Below are 21,083 nucleotides of genomic sequence, written 5' to 3'. Positions count from 1 at the left end.
GGGGCATTCTGCCTGTGGGTTTGTGGCTCTCCAGCGGGGATGTGTGCGTGTGTGTGTGTGTGTGTGTGTGTGCTGAATAGCGGGTGATTGGGGAGTGGCTGGGAGCCAGCAGCACCTCTCCCGCTGAATGCTGAGGGAGTCCTGGGGAGCTGGCTTTTTTCACTGTGCTCAAGTCCACAGGACCTGTCTCAGCAGATTGAACGCCTCACTTTGATAGCGCTGATCTCCTGGAGAAACATTTAACCGGGAGGGTGGAATCCTGCCTTCATCCTGCTCGCCTCCCAAGAAGGATGGGAAATTTTAGCCACTTTTGTTAAAAGGCTGCATTACAAGTTAAAACCAAAAGATCCCCAGCACCACGCAGGGAGCAGGAACATTTTGCAGAATGGCTCTGGAAAGAGCCTGTTGGTTGAACATAATATTCCAGAGTGAAGTTAAATGCTTGGACTATGCTAATTTCTTGAGGACAGTCACCTTTTCAGATGGATTGCACCGTGCAGATGGTGGCAGATTGTGCCCTCCTCCACTCCTGCCAGGAGCGTGTGCTCACTGACAGAATCAAAGCAGCAAAAGGATGAAGCTCTCCAGAAGAGTTGATGAATCTCTTGCCTTTAAAATTGAAGTGCTTTGTGCCAGGGAAAATATCTATGAATATATTTATAGTCATGAACAGCGGAGTCTGGGCTCCTTCATTGCAAGTGGGAAAATTGCTGTTCCACCAAGTCTGTGAAAGTGGAATCTACTTTTAGATGCTTTGAAATGGGAGTCTGTTTTTTTTAATCTGGGTTTTAAAAATATCTGAAGTCCAAATTTTAGAAATCTGTACATAATTGACATGAAGATGATATATAGAGACAATCTAAGCTGGCAGGTGTTATGGAATCACAGAATCCAGAGGGGTGTGGGTGGGAAGGGACCTTAAAGCTCATCTAGTGCCACCCCCTGCCATGGGCAGGGACACCTTCCACTATCCCAGGCTGCTCCAAGCCCCAGTGTCCATCGTGGCCTTGGGCATTGCCAGGGATACAGGGTGGGCACCCTGTGCCAGGGCCTGCCCACCCTGCCAGGGAACAATTCCTCATTCCCAATATCCCCTCCATCCCTGCCCTCTGGCACTGGGAGCCATTCCCTGTGTCCTGTCCCTCCATCCCTTGTCCCAGTCCCTCTCCAGCTCTCCTGGAGCCCCTTCAGGGACTCTGAGCTCTCCCTGGAGCCTTCTCTTCCTCATCTCTCCCAGCCTGGCTCCAGAGCAGAGGGGCTCCAGCCCTTGTGATCAGGAACAGGTAGATGGGGATGTTATCAGGGACAGGTAGATGGGGATGTTATCAGGAACAGGTAGATGGGGATGTTATCAGGAACAGATAGATGGGGATATTTTTCCTGCTGCCTGGTGTGATCTTGGTGGCTCTCTATGGGACAAGGCTGGGATAGGGGGGGGATGTGACGTGCTGATCCTGCAGGGAGCACCTTACCCGGCACTGATGTGACATCCCGCAGATCCCGCAGCGAGCTGTGTGTCGGGCTTTGCCCTGCGCTGGGCAGGGGGAGCTGTCGCCGTGCACAGGAGAGAGCCTGAAACAGAGCCGGCTCTGCGACACAGCCCCATGCGTGCCTGGGAATGGCACCGGGGGCGGTGCCTGCCCGGGAAAGCAGAGCTGGGGCTGGGGCTGGCCCAGCAGGGCGGGCAGGGCTGGAGCAGAGCGGCTCCGTCCCTCGGCAATGGTCAGGACCCTGCGCTGCCCCCGCGGCGCTGCCGGAGCCCGCGGTGTGCCAGGTGCGTGCGGGCATTCCCTGGGTTCCCCTCCCTCCTGAGCCACCCTCGGGGCCCAGCGTGCCGCGATTGATCGCTGGGTGTGGAAGAAAAAGCCAGGGTTTTTCAGATTTGTGTTTGCTTGAGTCCTGTCCGTCCTCCCAGGGCTGCTGAGGGATAGCCGGGATAGTTGGGAGTGTAGGGTTTAATGAGGGCGAGGTTATGGATGGTAGTGGGATTGGAGGGAGTTTTATGGCAGGAGGAGGATAATTTTACCTGGCTTTCTATAGTTACTTCCTATGGGCCAAACGAGCTGATTTCGAAACCAGCTATGGTGAAATGGAATGCAAGCCAGCATTAAATACACGGGGTTTTTTTTTCACTTGGAAGAAAAAATAGGCACAAAAAAAATGTTGCATACATTCTCTTCCTTTAAGGTGTTTTGTTTTTTATTCCCTGCATTCTTTGTTGGGGGTCACTGGTGGGGGGGTTTCTGACTTTCCTTGCCCAAGGGGAAGAGAAGCAAATCTGGGATGGGCAGCTCCTGCTTCTTGCTGTAATGATGCCAGGGAGCCTTAACCTCTTTGATGGGTTACTCCGAGCCTCTGCTCACTTGCATTTGCATGTCAAGGATTATTTGATTCCCCTGCATTTCCAAAGTGACACATCTCCTCAGTTTTGTGTGGATGAAGTCATCGGAGTCTGCTGAGGAGGCTGAAGATTGTCATGTTTAGGAGGAGTTGCTTTATCCTCCCACTGCAAAGAATTAAGGAAAATAATGGCATAGGAAGCGGAACACAATGCTTCCAGGGTTTAGCATTTGAGAAGTGGTGTCTTGTCATTTGGATATCAGTCTGTCAACGCCTTGAGGACCACAGCTTCCTGTTTAAACGCTTCTTAGGTATTTTGGCTTCTAGGATAACTTCCTAGTAATAAATTAAATGTTGCTTTTTGTGTTAACAGCTGCTGAGCATTAGAGTCCCAGGAGGGTTTGGGTTGGAAGGGACCTTCAAGACCATGCAGTTCCTCTGCCATGGCCAGGGTGCCACTCACTGGATCAGGTTGCTCAGAGCTCCATCCAGCCCGGCCTTGAACTTTTTTATTTTTCCTTTTATGCTTTTACGTTGATGCTAACCAAACTGTGACCTGCTGGATTTATCTTTGCAAGGTCCAGGGTAAGAGAGCAGGAAATGATGTGCCTGGGTGTCTTCAGGTCCTTGTGAGGTATTTGTGTGCATTCTAATGGAAAAGGAAGCTTGAACCCCATCCTGGTTCTCTCTGGCAAGGTGCCGGGTGCTGGGGTGGGCTCCTGGCTTTGGTGGAACTCCTCCACTGACCTCTGGACTCTGGAATGTCTCTGGAGCAGTCAGGATTGTCAAGGGCATGAGGGAGGCTTGCTATTCCATATGTACCAGCCTCTTCCAGAACTGAGGAAGCCACCAGCCTGACCTACTTCCTACTGCATCCAAAGCAAGGAGCCAGAACGAAGGCAAATTAAAAATATATGTACATACACCAGCCCATCCTGGTGATGGTGATACATATATTGTATATGTACATGTATTGTGGTGTCACCCACTGGCAAGGCAAGGTGGCTCACTTCAATAGCAATCCTAATAATTAAAGAATTACCCTATATGAACGGGATTGGATTAACTTCCATCCAAATGGGTGTTTTGATAACTCACACAAATCCGTCCCTTTTTCCCTTGTCTCCCCTCCTCCTGTCCCCCGTTCTGCCCCTGTGTGGCTGCAGTGTTTTTGATTTCACCATCCCCCTGTAAAGCAGGAATAAATACTGCTTCAAGGCTGGCTTTGCTGTTTGGAGTTCCAGGGGCTGGGTTTTTACAGTGCTTGCAGTCGGTTCCAGCTGAAGCCATAATTGGTGTTTCGGCCTGAGAGCTGCTGTAAATCTCCGAGAAGGGAAGAGAAGGATGCTCTCATTTTGTTAGGCTGCCTCTCTTTCGGATGCAGAGTGCATCTTCCAGCTCTCTGGGCTAATTAAAATGCCATTACAGTACATGTGGTGCTACAATACAGTCTAGGGAGACTTCCAAAAATAGATCCTTGAGTGCAGACAAATTAGAGAGGAAATATGCACTGAGCATTTTCTCATAGGTTTAAAGAGAAATAATCCATTTGCTGTCCTAATTGCTTTCTTGTAAATGTTGAAAGATATTTTTTTCCCCCCCCTCTGTAAATTTCGAGTGAGCAGACAAATAAATAACGCATCCATGATAATTAGTGTTCTCATTACTAATATTGTAACTTGTCACACACGCTTGATATGCAAGTCAGGGTGTTGCAGTGGCCTGTGCTGAACGGTCAGGGGTGGAGATTTTGTATTCCTCAGCCAGCCTGTTTTAGCTGCCTGGCATCCCAAGGCTCCGAGGGCAGCGCATGATCTGGTTTTTAAATTCAGCCAAACGCTCGAGCAGAGCCACCCACGGACCCTCCCCAGATCCTGCCAGGAAGTAAAGCAGAGAAATCCTGTTTGCACATTGTCCTTCCCCCCAGCCCAGCTCGGGTACAACATGCAGGCTGCTTTTTATAGCCTGGTGTACTGTGGGTACTGAGAGCAGGGGGGAAAGAAACCCCATGTCCCTGTGCCTGGGGGAGATTCATGGAATTGCTGTGGGCTGACACGTGTAATGGAGACAGCACAGAGCTGCTGGGCACTGCCAGGACCAGCCAGGAGCTCCTGTGTGCTGCAGCCTGATGCAAAGGGACGAGGCTTGTGCTGGCTTGTAGAATCCCTCAATGATTTGGGACCTCAAGGCTCACCCTGTTCCGCTCCCTGCCGCCGTCCCAGGCTGCTCCAAGCCCCATCCAGCCTGGCTTGGGCACTGCCAGGGATCCAGGGCAGCCACAGCTGCTCTGGGCACCCTGTGCCAGGGCCTGCCCAGCCTCTGAGTAAATTCCCTGCCTGCTCAGGAGCCCCTGGTTGCTGCTGTGCAGTGAGGTGCTGTCCAGAATATTTGTGAGCAAAGGAAACAGAAGTTGGTCGAGTGGTCTCAAACTCACAGAAAACTGCTCATCCTGGGGAAAATCTCTGGGCCACTCTGTTGTCTTCCCTCCATGGAGAACAGGCTGATACTGGCAAAGATAAGTTCTGCAGCCCCTCTGTCTCATTTTTAAAAATTTTCTCTCTGAGGTTTCCCCTTGGTTGCCCACATTTCATGTTCAGGTGTTGAAGCTAAAGCTGTGGCCACCGAGGCTGCCATGTCACCTTGCCCGTGCCCCTGGTGGCACGTCCAGGAGGAAACTGGGATCCTCTGCATCCTCACTGAATGCAGGGTGCTTGGTTTTGGAAAATCCTTTGGCTTTTCCTCCTCCTGCCCTTGCTTGGCCAGGTGTTTCCCATTTGTAGTTGCACTTTTTTCTGTCATTATCACAGCAGGGAGGTTTTACTCCTTTGTCACTGCATCCCCCATCTTTTTTTTTTTAGTTTTAATTCTGCATTTCAAGCTCCAAAGGGACAAATCTGAGTCAGTAATGCTGATTTTCTCTGTCTCTTGCTCCTGCCTTTCTCCCTGTCTCTCCTAAAGTTTTACTTCTACACCTCTGTAAAACTTTTCCTCTACTCTGGTTGTCCTTTAAAGATAATTTTTAGTTGCTCATTGCTATGCTCCAGGAATTCAGGTAGGCCAGGGTGATTTGCATCAGGTTGAAAGATCTGAATAAATGGAAAACTATTTAAATAACCTCTTCGTTCCCAGTTCTGCCCTGCATTTTAAAGCTCATCAGAGTTAATTATAGTCAGGCTGCTTGCAGTTTTCTCTAAGACCTCACTGAATGTTTCAGCCTTCCATTTCTCTTCATTTCTTGTCTTTTTTAAGTGGAGAAGTTGCATTTCCCAGTCTTCATCTGGTTCGGTTTTGCCCTGGATGATCTCAGAGGTCTTTTCCAATCTTGACAATTCTCTGGTTCTGCTGCTTCATCTTTTCTGAGGGTTCTTATCTGTCATGTTTCTGCTTTATTCTGGACTGAACTTATAAATATTTTCCCTTTGTTTTGCTATTTTCAACTTCTTTCAAACCTGCAAACTCAGCTACTTCCAAACCTGTCCTGGCTATATTCTCTGAATAACTTAACTCTTTGGAACAGATTAAGATAAAAACCAAAGCGTTCAAGTTTCCATCAATGAATTATGGCTTCATCTTGTTAATTAATGACTAGAAATGCCCATCTGGAAACGAAGCTACACAAAATGTTCCCTGACTCGAGCCATGAATCAGCCAGGCTGGTGTCTGCTTCCCTCCAGGCTCCATGGACAGAGCACTTTGTGGCAGAGTTTTGGGGAAATCATCAGAATGATTCACAGAGAACCAATTGGAGAGGATGGTTCCTTGCCAAATCTGTTTAGTAGCTCAGCACCAATTTGGCCAGCAGAGAGCTGGGCAATATTTTGTAGCTTGTCTGGGCTGTCTCAGTACTCAAACCAGGGCTTGTGGCTTGTGAGGAGAGTCAAAACCCTGACTGCAAGTGCTCCAGCAGCTCCACATCCTTGTGCTGAGGCAGGACTCCAGAGATTTAGAGCTTTATTTTTATTTTATTTTATTTTATTTTATTTTATTTTATTTTATTTTATTTTATTTTATTTTATTTTATTTTATTTTTATTTATTTCATTTCATTTTATTTCATTTCATTTTACTTTATTTTAATTTTATTTTATTTTATTTTATTTTATTTTATTTTATTTCATTTCATTTCATTTCATTTCATTTCATTTCATTTCATTTCATTTCATTTTTATTTCATGGAGTGTTATTTGCACAGCAAAGACAGAACCTTGGTCTTGGATAGCTTGGTTTTGCTTCCAGTGTTTAGCTGTCAGTGCTTTAAAAGATGTTCCTGAATGTTCTGCTGTGATTAATCTAATCCTCATTTCGAAACAAAGATTGGTTTATGGGCATGGGAGTTTTTTTAATGAGTGTAAAAATGAATGTACTTTATTTCTTACCATTAAACAAGTCTTAAAAATTCCCCAAATTCACCTGGATTTGTTTCACAGAGAACCTGGCTGCTGCTACAGGGCTCTGTTTTGTCTCCATGGATTCTTCTCCTGTGAAGGAACATCTTTATCTGAACCTGCCCAGCAGAGAAGCTGAGAATGCCCTGCTCCCCAGGAAAACTGGGAATTTTCCTGGGCTGTGCTCTCCACTGACCCTGGAGTGCCTGATGGCTTGATTATATTTTAAATAGTGATGTTTTGCTCTTCCCCTTCTGTCTGGGTATGGTCATTGGAGATGAACCCAGGCAAGACATGGAGAAGTCCCCAGAAAATCAGAGAAAGCAGGGAGAAGAAAACAAATATTAACATTTTTGTAGCGCTGTCCTTTGCCTGAGAGAGATGGGGTGGCTTCTTTGATGTCTCCAGACAGGGTTTGGCTTGATCCTATCAGAGCTGCAGCACAGAAAGGGGTTGGAGGGGAAAAGTGAGACAGACTGGCAAAGGTGGAACAAATAGGTTTGAGATAAATTTTCTGTGTCCCAGGGTTCGTAATTACACTGAAAACATAATTTAGCATTTTTTGCTTTGGCTTTTCTGGGAGGGGAATGGGTGACTAGAAACTCAGGTGTGGCAGTCTCCAACACTGGTTGTTCTGTTTAACTCTACCTGGATGCAAGATACAATCTTGGAAATATTTTAAATAGGGAACTGCTTCAGCAAGATGGATTTGTGCATCTCATTTACAAAGTATGTTTTAATGCCTTTCTGAAATCTAAACTTATGCAAAATGGGGCTTGTTATGCATGTCTCTGCATTTTAATCTCCTGCAGTGATTTGTCAGTTTTCCTTAACATCTCCCTGGCATATTCCAGCCATTCCTCAACTTTGCTCCGTGGGGCTGCGTGTGTCTTAGCTCAGTTCCCCCAGCAAGGAAGGAGGCACAGTTCTCTCTGGTAAGGTCTGGGAGCTGACATGCCCATTTCCTCAGCCTGGGATCAGCACCCCTTGTGGACTTAAAGACCAGGAAGCCCTGAGTGGAATTTGGGATAGAGTCTTCTTTATTTTCTGCTGGGAATGTTCTCATTTCCATTGATTCCTTGTGTTTCTGCTCTGCATCGATAATTGGTTGCTGATTTTTTTTTAATTTTTTTTTTCTGCTTGGAATGGCTAAAAATAGCTCAGCTACCCAAAGTGTTGATGTGATTTTATTTTCTTTTTCCCTCCTCTTTCCAGATGGGCTTTCTGGCAGAGACCAGCCAGTGGAGCTGTTGAATCCACCTCGAGTGAACCACATGCCCAGCTCTGGTAAGGAAAAAACCTCCTATTCTAGCTCATTCCTGTTCTGGGGGGTGCAGGAAAAGGCTCTGCAGCTCAGCCTTGTGAGTAGGAGAGCAGAATGCAAATGCAGAGTGCTGGAACAGAGTCTGTTAGGACTTGCACACCTCTGCTTTCCCAGGCTGGGAGAGTGGGATTTGGGAAGGGAGCACAGCAGCCCTGGGAGCCTTGCAGGGGGCTGAGGGGAGCCCAGCCTGGTGGGAGATGCTTGGTTTGCCTTAGAGGGGAGAGGAGAACAAAGCAGCATCTGAAGGAGTCCCTTCCCAGCCCAGAAGGAGCTTTTGGAGCTGGTGCTGTCATTAGGGAGAAGGAGCAGGGAGCCAAGGCCGGGCTGATCAAAGCGTGTCACGCTGGGCTCTGGGCTGTTTGCTGTTCTTGCCTCTCCTAATGATCCTGCCACGGCCTCTCCTGGGGCTTGTCCTCCTGCTCCTCATCCTGCCTGCTCCCTGCCCAGCTGGGAGAGCTCTTGGAGCTCAGGGCTGCAGCTCTACAAGGGATGGAAAGCAAAGTTCTGCTCCCAGTACGTGGAATTCTGAGGGGAAACAATCTGCTGCTGGCTTTTCTGTTTCCCCCTTCTCTCTCTCCCTGGTACAAGCAGATATTTTTACCAGGGTTGAGAGGATATAGCAAACATTATCTACTCTTGCAGGGAGCAGCTCAGATCTTCCAAACCCCCAGCTTTCCCTTCTCTGCTGCCTTCCAAAATGCCCTCAGGCCCTTTTCTATTAAGGATGAGATCCTGCAGAAGATCTGAGCACTTCTGGTAGTGCCAGTTGGAAAGATGTAAACGAAGTTTATTCAAAACAACTTTAGTACACTGGGAGGGGGAGAACAAAAGTGGGCTGTGACCTAACCTAGATTTTTGTGGACTTGAATGCCTGTTTGGAGAAGGAAACCTTCAAGGAGGTAGAATTGTTGCATTGGGGGGAAAAAAGGAAGAGATGGTTGTTTACCAGGCACGGGCGTTTGGCTTTGGATGCTGAGAAATCCCTCTCCCCTCTGTGTGCTCCCAAACGTGTCTGTCAGGTAAGGGAGGTTCTATTTCCCTAACCCTCAGAGGGATTCTCATTTTCAAGTCACTGTGCTGGACAGGTTTTACTGTGCACCTCAGTGGTGAGCCAGGCTGGGTTTTGTGGCTCTGTGGATCATGGGCCAGCATTGTGGAGGGGATGGGTTTGGATCTTCTATCCCTTTATTTTGAGGGTGATTTTGTTTGCTGGTTAAGTTCAATGTTTCCTTTGGAGGCGTTTCAGGCCAAAGGCTGGTGCTGGTTAAGGGCTTGGGGATCTTGGTGGGAGAGGCTGTCCTGGCTGCTTTTCCCCAGGTGGAATGAGGCTGTTTGATGGAGCCAAGCAGGATTTAGGGAGTTCTTGCTGTTTGGACTCCATTTTGAGTGTTTTTCATAACTCACCTCTGTGCTTTTGGGAGAACACTGAGGCAGAGATCCCTGGGGAGCTGTGCTGGTGTGGAGTGGGTGGGATGAGAGATGGGCAGTGCCTCTTTGGCAAATGGTTCTCCAGTAACTCAGCTGTGGGAATGGAATTCAGGCTGGGAGAGCTGGGGAGGAGAAGGCTCCAGGGAGAGCTCAGAGTCCCTGAAGGGGCTCCAGGAGATCTGGAGAGGGACTGGGGACAGGGGATGGAGAGACAGGACACAGGGAATGGCTCCCAGTGCCAGAGGGCAGGGCTGGATGGGATATTGGGAATGAGGAATTGTTCCCTGGGAAGGGGTGGGATGGAATTCCCAGAGCAGCTGAGGCTGCCCTTGCATCCCTGGAAATGTCCAATGCCAGGCTGGATAGGCTTGGAGCAGCCTGGGATAGTGGAAGATGTCCCTGCCATGGCAGGGGTGGAATGGGATGACCTTGAAGATCCCTGAGCCCATTCTGGGATTGCCATACCTGGCTTTTATCATTCTTGCCTTCAGGAGTTTGCTGCAGATCTTTCTGAGGGAAGAAAGGAGAAGTAGCACCAAGCATTGCTCTGGAAAAACAAGTTGTGTGTGGGATTGCCGGGTGGTGTTCCAAGGCTCAGGCACGACTGAAATAATGGTGTTAAAAACAGCAGAAGGGGAAATAAAACTGCTTGATTGTGTCTTGGGATATTTTGTTTAAAACATTCTCCTGCCCTGGTCAGGGTAAGGTTGAATAAACTTGAGTGGTCGATGAGCTTTTATGCTGGGTTTCTATTTCAGATAAAATCACTGCGGTGTGCTCGTAGGAAACCAAAATGTTTTTCTCTTCACCACGAACCAAGTGAAGGAGAGGTTTGACCCTTGTTAGTTGTTTTTCTCTGATGTGAAATGGTGAGAAAGTTCTAAAAATCCTCCCTGAAGTGCCGAGCATTTCAACTCCAAACCAAGAAATGTTTACAGCAATTTTATGAAATGGGTTTTAGGAGTGAATTTGCTTGAATAGAACTGAGTTCAGTCATCAGCAGTGAACATTATTTCTATCTTCTTTTCTGTATAAATGAAGGAGTAATTGGAGGAAGGGAAGCATTTTCTCTTTTCACAGACATATCACCTGTAATTGGTGCTCTGAATTTCTGAGGTGCTCCCAGAGGTGCAAGGAGACCAAGCTCTCCCAGCCCACCCCCTGCTCTGGAGTGCAAAAATCATCCTGGGAGAGCTCTGCCTGCTCTGCCTCAGACTCCTGAGGATCACTGAGCCTTTGGCCCGGGGCAGGAAAAGGAATAAATTAACTTTATTGAGCAACCTTGCTTCCCTTAATTCTCTCTTAAGTAATCAGAGCCTGGTGAGGCCCTGGTACAGATTTCCCAGGAAAGCTGTGGCAGCCCCTGGATCCCTGGAAGTGTCCAATGCCAGGCTGGACAGGGCTTGGAGCACCCTGGGAGAGTGGGAGGTGTCCCTGCCTTTGGAAAGGAGCTGGAAAGGGATGAGGTCCCTTCCAACACAGAGCATTAAGTGGGAGATTTCAGCTCCCTGCTGCTTTTTCTCCATGCCAGATCTAGTTATTCACTCTCACTTCCACAGTCATTCACAAAAATAATAATGTTGATGTATGCAGGAATAAGTGGTTTGTATGAGCCTCTGGACTAATATTGTCCCTTGGTTTTGCAGTCAGAGATTAATCTCTGTCTGTGAGGGAATAATGTGAGGTTTTGTAGTGCCCCAGAAGTAGGTACTCCTCAGAAAGGCTTTCCTTTAGTCTTAAAAGTATCCTGACCTATAATATGGACCCCTGGAAGTGTCCAGGGCCAGGCTGGGAGCAGCCTGGGACAGTGGGAGGTGTCCCTGCCCATGGCAGGGGGTGGCTTTGAGTCCCTTCCCACCCAGACCATTCCATGATTCCAAGGTAGCACAGAAACTGCAGCTTAAAGACTTAAAATCAGCTCAAGGTTCTATTTCCTGCAGTACTTATGATTTATTAGTATTTGTCTTTAATTTCCAGCCCTGAGCTAAATGGGCAAACCATGGCCCATGCAGTGACAATCACAGGAGTGTTTCCCCTGCTGGAGGAAAGCTCCAGAGCCATTCCCCAGCAAGGAGAGCCCTGACAGCCCTTCAGCCAGCTCCCCCATTTCCACAGAGGATTTGCTGGATTGTTGTGCTGCTCTGAGAAGCCCTTTGCAGTCAGTAAATTTGGGGTGATTTGTGCAGGAGAGGGGAGGGAGCTGCCACATCTGGAGCAGAGGAGCAGGGAAGTCCAAGCTTCAGAACCTCTTTTCTGGATCAATGCTGTCTCCAAACTCCTGCTCTGTTGGCCATGGGATAGTTTCATGTCCTTCTAACTCTGCTTTAGCACTTTGTGCATGTGCAGGGCTGTATGGAAGAGGGATGAGGTTTTTGGCCTCCTCTGTCTCAGCTTCAGCATCCGTGTTCTGCGTGGAATTAAACCCCTCTTCTAGCCAAGCTGGCAATCAGAGAGTCACAGACTTGTTTGGGTTGGAAAGCACCTTAAAACCCATCTTGTCCCATGGGCAAGGACACCTTCCACTATCCCAGGTTGCTCCTAGCCCTGTCCAACCTGGAACTTCCAGGGATGGGCAGTCCTGAGCTGCCCTGATGCTGGAGCCCAGCGTGTGAATATCCTGATCCCTGTGGGTTGGGAAAAGCAGGAGCCCACAGCTCCTCATCTCTGCTTTGTTGTCTTTTGTCTCAGAAAACAGTATTTATCTGTCATGATTTATCTGTCTCCTTTCTTACCCATGAGGAAATGGTTATCAATTGGAAGAGCTGGCATGAATTATAAATGATTATCCCTCTTTTAACAGCTGAAAGCAGCACTTAAATGTGAAGCTCTTGAATGCGGCACTGGTTTCCTGGATGAAAGGCAGGAAAGTTTGCTCTGCTGCAAGCCCCAACTTGCTGGTTTTTCTTTCTTCTGCCTTCACCTTGCTTGGTTCATTAATTCACAGCGATCAGCTCTGGAATTCGCTGGATTCCCTTAGTCCTGACTCTTCTCCAAGTGTTACTTTCAAAAATAAGAATTCTTACCGATTCCCTGCCCACAGGAAAGGTTGTTTTGTGCTTTTGATTGATATAAAAGCAGGTGATGAAGGGAAGAGCCTTTGAATGCTAGAACTTTGTGAAGAAAGCTTTGGGAAGGAGGAGATGGCAGGACATGGAAGGGCTCCCTTGAATGGTTATCCAGGAATTTGTTCCCATTGCCTCTGGCTTTGCTAAAAATAACAGTACTGTGTGCTGAATGAAAAGTGATAAATGTTTCATGGAAATGGATCATGGATTGAGGCCTTCCTTGGGGAAAAAATTCCACGTGCCTCAGAGGCGATCTTGGAGGCCGTGTGTGTTTGCAGCCTGGGTGCTTTACCTGGGTTTGCAGCCTCAGAGGGGTGATTGGGGTGAAATCTCTGTTGTTTTGCTTGGATTTCATTCCAAGTCCCTTCACTTTTTGGAGCTAAGGCTCATCCTGGGTTTGCAGTGGGGCTGTGCTCCTCTTTCCCATCAGCTTCCCCGCACAGATGGTGCCAGCCCTGGCTGCAGGATGAGGATGGACAGCCCCATTATTCCCAGAGGCTGGCTTTCCTTTTGCTGCCTGCCCTTTCCATGGCTGTGCCCTGCACTGCAGAGCTCCCCAGGGAGCTTTCTGCCAAAATTAACTGGGCTGGTTTATTGCTGGAGGGGAAAGAGCAGCCACCTGCGCTCCCAGGATTTTAGGAATTCCTCTTCCAGCATGACACGCGTTTATCACGATCCCGGAGGCTCTTCCCCAGTGGATATTGATTTTCAGGGCTATATTTGGCTCTGCTTTTTTCTTCAGGCAGTGGAGGGAATATCAGGTGAATGTTTTGTGCAGCGATGCCTAAAATACAGCAGCAGTCTCCAGATACTTCCCTGGGGAATTGCTGATGGTTCATTAAAGAGACCTTTCCTTGCTGGATTCTCCTCCCTGGAAGTGTCCAAGGCCAGCTTGGATGGAATGGGAGCAGCCTGGGATAGTGGAAGGTGTCCCTGCCCATGGCAGGGGGTGGAATTGAATGGGATTTAAGGTCCCTTCCAACCCAAACCAATCCATGGTTCTGTGATTAAATATCTCCTCCTTTGGCTTAACTAATGTCTTGTGATCTAAACCACTTAATCATCACTACTTTTCCATCTGTTTCTCATTCAAGGAATTGTGTCATATCAGATGATTCATTCATATTTGATTAGAGATTTCATTATAAGCTGGCCTGAAGTTTTTTTATGATCTAATGAAAGGCTTTGGAATCACTGATTTGGAACTGCAGTTGTAATATGCAGAATAAATCTACTGCACATTTTCATGATACTTTTCCTGGGTACTTTTTAAAGCTCTGACAGTTCTTGCCAGTGAATTGTGTACATTGAATTTTTGAAAAAAGTTTCTGATGAAGTCCAGTGATCTTTTCCACTGGGGAGAAGAACTCCCAAGCTACTATAGGACTTCTCCAAGTTGCACTGAATGACCAGTGAAATTTAGGTCAAAACTTGCCTTTTTGGATCCATTTATAGTCCTGCTTGTAGGCAGTCACACTCTAATGATATTAATGAAGATCCTGAGTTGTCCTGCTTAAGTGACATATGGGAAGCTTTTTATTTTCACTGAGGACAGTCACCTACCACCTGTGTGCACATTGTTCCTCAGATTAAGTAAATTGCTACAATTCTTTTTCAAAAAACAGAGGAATTGTGTATTTTTAGAAATATGGATGGGGCAGAGTTGGAGGTGTTTGCCAAGGAGTGCTGGGACTGGGATGACACAGACCTGGCCTGGCACAGGTAGGGGTTTGTCTATCCCTCCCTTTCTGAGCAGGAAAGTGGGGATTTCTGTTTGTTCCCTGCTGGCAGGAGGGGCTGGGAGGAGCCCTGGGCTCAGCAGCAGCTTTGGGCAGGTGTTTGTGACGCACTGAGGGGCAGAGGGAGGGCAGCCAGCTCCTGCCCGTGCCCAGCAATGCTGGGAGCTGCTGTGCCTGTCACTTAGGGGCACCTGCCTTGGGGTGGCATTCGGGTGCAGCAGAGGGGTTCTGCTGAGCTGAGCAGCAGAGATTTGCTGGTAAAACTCAGCTCAGAGAGTGGCAGGAGTTCCTTTCACCCAGCGTGCTGCAAGAGATCCCTTCACACACTGTGCTGCAGCGCTCGGGCAGGTTCCCCTCACCAAGGTGGCTGGAGGAGCCCTGGGCTCCAGCAGCACACTGAGTGGATCCCTGCAGGATTCAGGAGTCACAGCATCCAGCAGGACTGAGGAGTCACAGCATCCAGCAGCTCTCTGAGTGGATGGATCCCTGCAGGCCTCAGGGGTCACAGCATCCAGCAGCTCTCTGAGTAGATGGATCCCTGCAGGCCTCAGGAATCACAGCATCCAGCAGCACTCTGAGTGGATGGATCCCTGCAGGCCTCAGGAATCACAGCATCCAGCAGCTCTTTGAGTGGATGGATCCCTGCAGGCCTCAGGAATCACAGCATCCACCAACTCTCTGAGTGGATGGATCCCTGCAGGCCTCAGGAGTCACAGCATCCAGCAGCTCTCTGAGTGGATGGATCCCTGCAGGCCTCAGGAATCACAGCATCCAGCAGCTCTCTGAGTGGATGGATCCCTGCAGGCCTCAGGGGTCACAGCATCCAGCAGCTCTCTGAGTAGATGGATCCCTGCAGGCCTCAGGAATCACAGCATCCAGCAGCACTCTGAGTGGATGGATCCCTGCAGGCCTCAGGAATCACAGCATCCAGCAGCTCTTTGAGTGGATGGATCCCTGCAGGCCTCAGGAATCACAGCATCCACCAACTCTCTGAGTGGATGGATCCCTGCAGGCCTCAGGAGTCACAGCATCCAGCAGCTCTCTGAGTGGATGGATCCCTGCAGGCCTCAGGAATCACAGCATCCAGCAGCACTCTGAGTGGATGGATCCCTGCAGGACTGAGCAATCACAGCATCCACCAACTCTCTGAGTGGATGGATCCCTGCAGGCCTCAGGGGTCACAGCATCCAGCAGCACACTGAGTGGATGGATCCCAATCACAGCATTCCGGGAGCCTTTGGGTTGGGAGGGATCTCAAAGCTCCCCCCATCCCACCCCTGCCATGGGCAGGGACACCTTCCTCTATCCCAGGCTGCTCCAAGCCCCAAAATCCAACCAGGCCTTGGACACTTCCAGGGCTCCAGGGGCAGCCACAGCTGCTCTGGGAATTCCATCCCCGCCCCTCCCCACCCTGCCAGGGAAGATTTTCTCCCCAATATCCCATCCATCCCTGCCCCTTCTTCTGCTTCATAGTGGGATCAGGGTCCCGGGAGCAGCTCCCAGCTCTGTCCCTGTCCCTCAGCCAGGCCATGGTGTCCAGGCTGCCACTCCAGTGGAGCTGTGTGTGTGTGTGTGAGTGCTTTTAACCTCACAAATCATGTTCTGGGCTTCAAAGCCAGCTCAGATGCTCCAAAGGGAAGGGCTCCTTGTCTCCCTGTCCTGCCTTTGATAGCCTGTGGGGTGTGAAAAGCTGCCAGCTTTTCCTGCTGGGAAACACCAGGCCTGACCTTCAAGCAAATGTTGTGCTACCAAAGTAAAACTGGAATTTTATCAAAAAAATACCCCTAACCACACCCTACCATGTTTGGAGGTATCAAACTTTTTTATAGATGGAAGAAATAAAATTCTTTTCACGTTCCATGTAAATCCCTGATACAGGGATTTGTATATACTTATATATGTATACATATTTGTATTATGCTTGTATAATCCCTGTCCCAGGGATTTATCATGTCTTGAATTAGTGCTAAACAAAACTCAGATCCCTCTCCCCCATCCCTGTAACAGAGTCTCTAAAGCCTCAGGAGTTCAAAGCCCATTGGGTTAGGAGATAACACTGTGGAAAAGGCAGAAGGAAAGGCTGGTACTGAAAAATTAGTAAATAGGTTTAATATTAAAAAAAAAAAAAAAAACCTTTTGGGTCCTTGAGGGCTTTACCTTGGTGACCCCACGCTGGCGTGGAGTAATCCTTAAAATTGCAGAGAAGGAAATCCTAGAATTTTCTGGAGTTCCCTTTCCAGGATGGCAGGGCAGGGAAAGGTTTGACTTCTGTTTGGGCTCTGGACACACGACCTGGCCGTGTCCCAAGGCTGATCAGGGATGGGAGTGACACAGGGAAGGTGCTGGCCGTGTTGACACGAGTATCAGGTGTCCTGGGTGAGCAGCCAGGAAACTTCATCTGCTTCCCTGTGCAGCGTGTCCCTGAGGAGCTGCTCCACGTCTGTCTGTCCAGCCAGGCATTGGGGAGCCACCAGGAACACTTGGTTTGGGAACATGCTGCAGTAAAGCAGCTTCTTCATTCTCTTTCTCATTTTCTTCATTCATTCATTCATTCATTCTCACTTTCTTCATGCAGGAAAGCCAATTCTTTATTCACAAAGCTGATATTTATAGGAGATATCAGAAGGCACTGTGTTAGACCCAACTGGCTGACAATGCACTGACACTCAGTATGTTGGTCTGTAAATGGCCAGGGTGTGTGTCAGTCAAATCTCTCTATTCTTGGTTAATTCCCATATTTTGTTCACTGATTCCCATGGGACACATTTCTTGTTTGTTACAGGTGCAAACAGTTTTCTTACCAGAATAGCTTGTTGTGCTAACTGCTTTCATTCTTATGATTTTTCACATTAAAGTTGCAAGCTAACTACTAGCTTAGCTAGAGTAACAGGGCCTAAACCATATTTTATAAGAGCTTTCTTTTATATCTCTACCTGTATGCAACAGGAACACGTGCATTAATCCACTCTGAAGGGGATTTCAGTCATCCAAGACCCCATTCCCCCCTCCCTTTCCCAAACACTCCCTCACAGGTGCCAGCTTTTCACTGTCAGGCTCAATAATGTGGGGTTTGCTCATATCCCAAACCCCCCATATTTGTTGGATAATCTCTGTTTTCTCTTTAGTTCCAGCAGAAATTGTGTTCCTGGGCACAGAGCGGGAGCTTTGGAGTGGTGCTGCTGTTTGCTGGGTTGGAAAAGGCTCCTTGCAGCAGAAAAGTAGAAAATGCAGTTACTTGGCAGCTTGTCTCTGTACATCACCAAGCCCCACCAAGTTCCTGCAGCTTGTAAATACTCATCTACTCAAATATTCATGGACTTCTGCCAAAAGGCTTAACAGTGTATACTTTTCCACGTTGTCTGTATGCTCCTCTTTTGTGTTTTAGTTTCATTATTTCTTCAGTGTTATTTGGAAATCGTTTGGGCTTCAATGCAGAGATTTGGCTGTGTGTTCTAACAAAGTTCCTGCTGCTGGTCAGGGTGCTGGTGGTGCAGGAGCTACAGCACAGTTCTGTCCCACAAGAGAAAAATGACTTTTTCAGTGAGGTGCATGAGGTGACAGACAAATGCAAATTACAGGTGATTTAAAAATCAGCATAATATTAAGACAAATTCTAGTCCTTTCAAAGCAGCTTTAGCTAGGGTTTGAGACAGTGCTGGAGCATGGTGCATATGAGGCTTTTGTGCAGTTTAGAATGCACTTTACTCTTTATCCCACAGGATGAGAATTTCAGCTTCTGAGGAGCTGTTACATGATTCAGGGTGCTGTTTACACCTTGGAATTAAATATTATGCTGGTTTCTACCCAAATGCTGCTTTACATCTGAAATCCTGAGCTCTGCATCTCTGGGTGGGTATGGCAAGTATTAAGGACAGGTTTCCTTTCCAACCCAAACCATTCCATGATTCTTTGCAGCTCATCACTCCAGGATCTCCTTTACCTGCCAACAAATCCAGACTCCCTGGGCAAAGCAGTCTGAAGGAGTGCAGCATTTTACAGGAAGCTGAACTTGTTTATTCTTTAAGCCACTACAAACCAGATCTCGGCAGAAATGCTAATTTTGAGAGGCTGATCTCCACGAGCAGCAGATATTTAGTCTTACACGCGCCAGATGGGTTTGCTGCTGGCATCACTTGTGAGATTATGGTCAAAACAAGGACAAATCCGCTACAGAATTCCAAGACCTGACTGAATAATTTTGTGTTTGCCTTCCCAAGGATCAGCTAGTTGTCACAGTGCTTTACTTTGTCACTGTCAGTGTGGTAAAGCTCCTTCAGGCATCCGAGATGGGAGGAGAGGCCTTGCACTGAGGGATCTCTCCCACCTCAGGTTTCATTTACCAATAAGCTTCATGTCTTTTTTATTTTTTGTTAAGGTCATTGTAGAATATTTCCAAACTTTTGAGCCTGCAGGAAAGCTGGAGAGGGATTTTTCACAAGGACACTGAATGACAGGACAAGGGGGAATGGCTTCCCACTGACCACCCCAAGCTTTTGCTGACCCTTTTCCCATTATCCAGGAAGTAATAACCCACAGCTGTTGATTTGTTTCCTGAGAAATATTTCCTTTTTCTTTTAAGTGGATGCTTGCTTTAAACTAAGTAATTAGTTTAAAGCAAGCATTTCCACTGTGTTTCCACTGGGATGATACAAAATCAAGCTGCTGCTGGTTCCGACGTCTCCCAGTTCGTGTGCAGCACTCAGGATTTCAGAAACAACACTTTCCTTGAGCAGAAATCAAGGCAGATGGTAAAACCAAGTGACCTACAAAACATAACAAGTTTTCTCAGCAGAAATGTACAGTACAAACAAATGTACTGTCACCTAAAAATACCGAGATGGCATTTCTGACAGAGTGATGATCGTACGGGGAAGTCAAAGTTTGGGTAAGGTCAGGAGTGAATTTTGCATCCTCTAAAAACGCACTGGTGATCAAAGTGACTGTAATGAGCTTCAGCCTCTTGCTCCTTCCTCCTTGGGGCTTGGTTTGCTTGGGTTTGTCTGGTTCTGTTGGGCCTGTAAAACAAGTTATTATCTGAAACTGCCTCTGCTGATGTGAGTGTCTCAGTGTCTTGTGGCCTGTGTTATTTTCCTCTGAAAATTTCCCCAGCTTCCTTTCTGTTGGTGTCTCATGGATCCATCCTCACACAGGACAGAATGGTGGAGCCACTAAAACTGGAAAAGACCTTCTGAGTCCACCTGGCCCCCTAGCACTGCCACCACTAAATCATGTTCCCAAGTGCCACATCCACACAGCTTTTGAACACTTCCAGGGGTGGTGACTCCATTCCAAAGCCTGACCACCATTTCAGGGAAGAAAGTTCTCCTGATTCCTCCCCTGGTCAGCTCCCCAACCCTCCTGGCTGTCCCCTCCTGTCAGGAGCTGTGCAGAGCCACAAGGGCCCCCTGAGCCTCCTTTGCTCCAGGCTGAGCCCCTGCCCAGCTCCCTCAGCCCCTCCTGGGGCTCCATTCCCTTCCCAGCTCTGTTCCCTTCCATGGACACGCTCCAGCCCCTCAGTGTCCAGCTCCTGCAGCTTTGACAGCTCCCTCATTTTTCAGGCATCACCTCTGGACCTCGAGGACCTCGTGCAGGGACAGTGAGGTCCTTAGGAAATCTGCAGGGCTTGGGATCCGAGGCCAGGAGCTGGCGCTGTCTCACGGTCCCCGCCAAGGCAGGGCTCTGCAGTTCAAGGCTGCTGCCCTGGGAGAAGCAAACTTGAGGCAAATCAGCTGTGAAGTGGAAACATGGGAATGGAAACAGGAGGAATGAGGGGAGGATTAGGCTGTGGTGATTGAAGGCAGCTTTATTTTGGGCTGGAAGCGCTGATGCAGGATTGAATGTGTTTGGAGTTTGGCTCCTTATTTCCCTTGCTGAGAGGGCTGGTCTGACACAGCCGTGTGCAGGAATCCATCTCTTTGCAAGACCTTTCCATGTGCAAAAAAAATGGTAATAATGGCATTTTGGAAATGCTGTTCCCTGTGTTGGCTCCTTGGGTTGATCAGCTGGGAAGGCAGAGGGGCTTTCATAGGCACCATGTCCTGTGGGCTTCTGGAACATTGGGATATGCATAGCATGGGGTTCACATAGAAAATATGGATGCAGCAACCTGGGCTAGTGCAAGGACAAGCCCCATCCAACCTTGGGACACTTCCAGGGATGGGACAGCTGCTCTGGGCAGTGTTTTCACTCATGGTGAAAAATCACTCTAAAAAATCCCATCTAGGTGAGCGCAAGTCATAAAAATTTCATTTGTAAATAAGTAGATGTGCAAAAAATTTAAATATGGGCGAGTGGAATTCTAAAATATCACAAAGAGACAAGGGAAATCCTAAAAAAAAAAAAAAAAATCACATTTAAATATTTCAGCTGGTCTGGCTTTCCCTGGAAGAATGACTTGTTTCTGTAGTCTTTTGGAGGAATGGGCTCTTAAATCTGAGGGATGACCCTGCAGAGTGCAGAGCTTCATTAAAGTGCCCTGAAAATCAAACACAGTTAATGCAAGGTGTGGTTTGCTCAGTGGAGAAGGGATTAGCTGTGTGTCAAGCAGAAGTTTTACCTACAGAAGATTCTGGCAGTGATTATCTGTATTCTTTGGAGCTTCTTTGCACAGTGTTTTGGCCAGGAATGCTGAAGCAAACCTGGATGTCCCATTTCCATCGTTTATTGCTAATACCCAGGGTGTGTAGTACTTCAGGGAGGCAGCAGATAAGCCATTGCCATCTCTCTCTCACTGAATCAATCTAACCTCCTTGGATTTGCTTTTAAAAGCCTTCCTCTTCAGCCTGCCTCCTGCAGCTGTTCCT

At 47.9% G+C, this 21,083-nt stretch overlaps 1 protein-coding gene across 5 annotated transcripts in view; it reads left to right on the top strand.

Moving 5' to 3' along the window:
- The window catches only part of HDAC4 (histone deacetylase 4), a 181,566-nt gene that overhangs the window by 64,425 nt on the left and 96,058 nt on the right, over positions 1-21,083 (top strand). For all 5 annotated transcript variants that reach the window (XM_058027487.1, XM_058027485.1, XM_058027486.1 and 2 more), the window contains exon 3: positions 7,940-8,011. In XM_058027487.1, the coding sequence (XP_057883470.1) occupies positions 7,940-8,011 (72 nt within the window). The remainder of the gene's footprint in view (positions 1-7,939; positions 8,012-21,083) is intronic.

This window comes from Melospiza georgiana, chromosome 7 (genome assembly GCF_028018845.1).
Source record: "Melospiza georgiana isolate bMelGeo1 chromosome 7, bMelGeo1.pri, whole genome shotgun sequence".
Classification (NCBI taxonomy): domain Eukaryota; kingdom Metazoa; phylum Chordata; class Aves; order Passeriformes; family Passerellidae; genus Melospiza; species Melospiza georgiana.
Note: the sequence above shows the minus strand (reverse complement) of the source record. Positions and strands in the feature narration are given on the sequence as shown.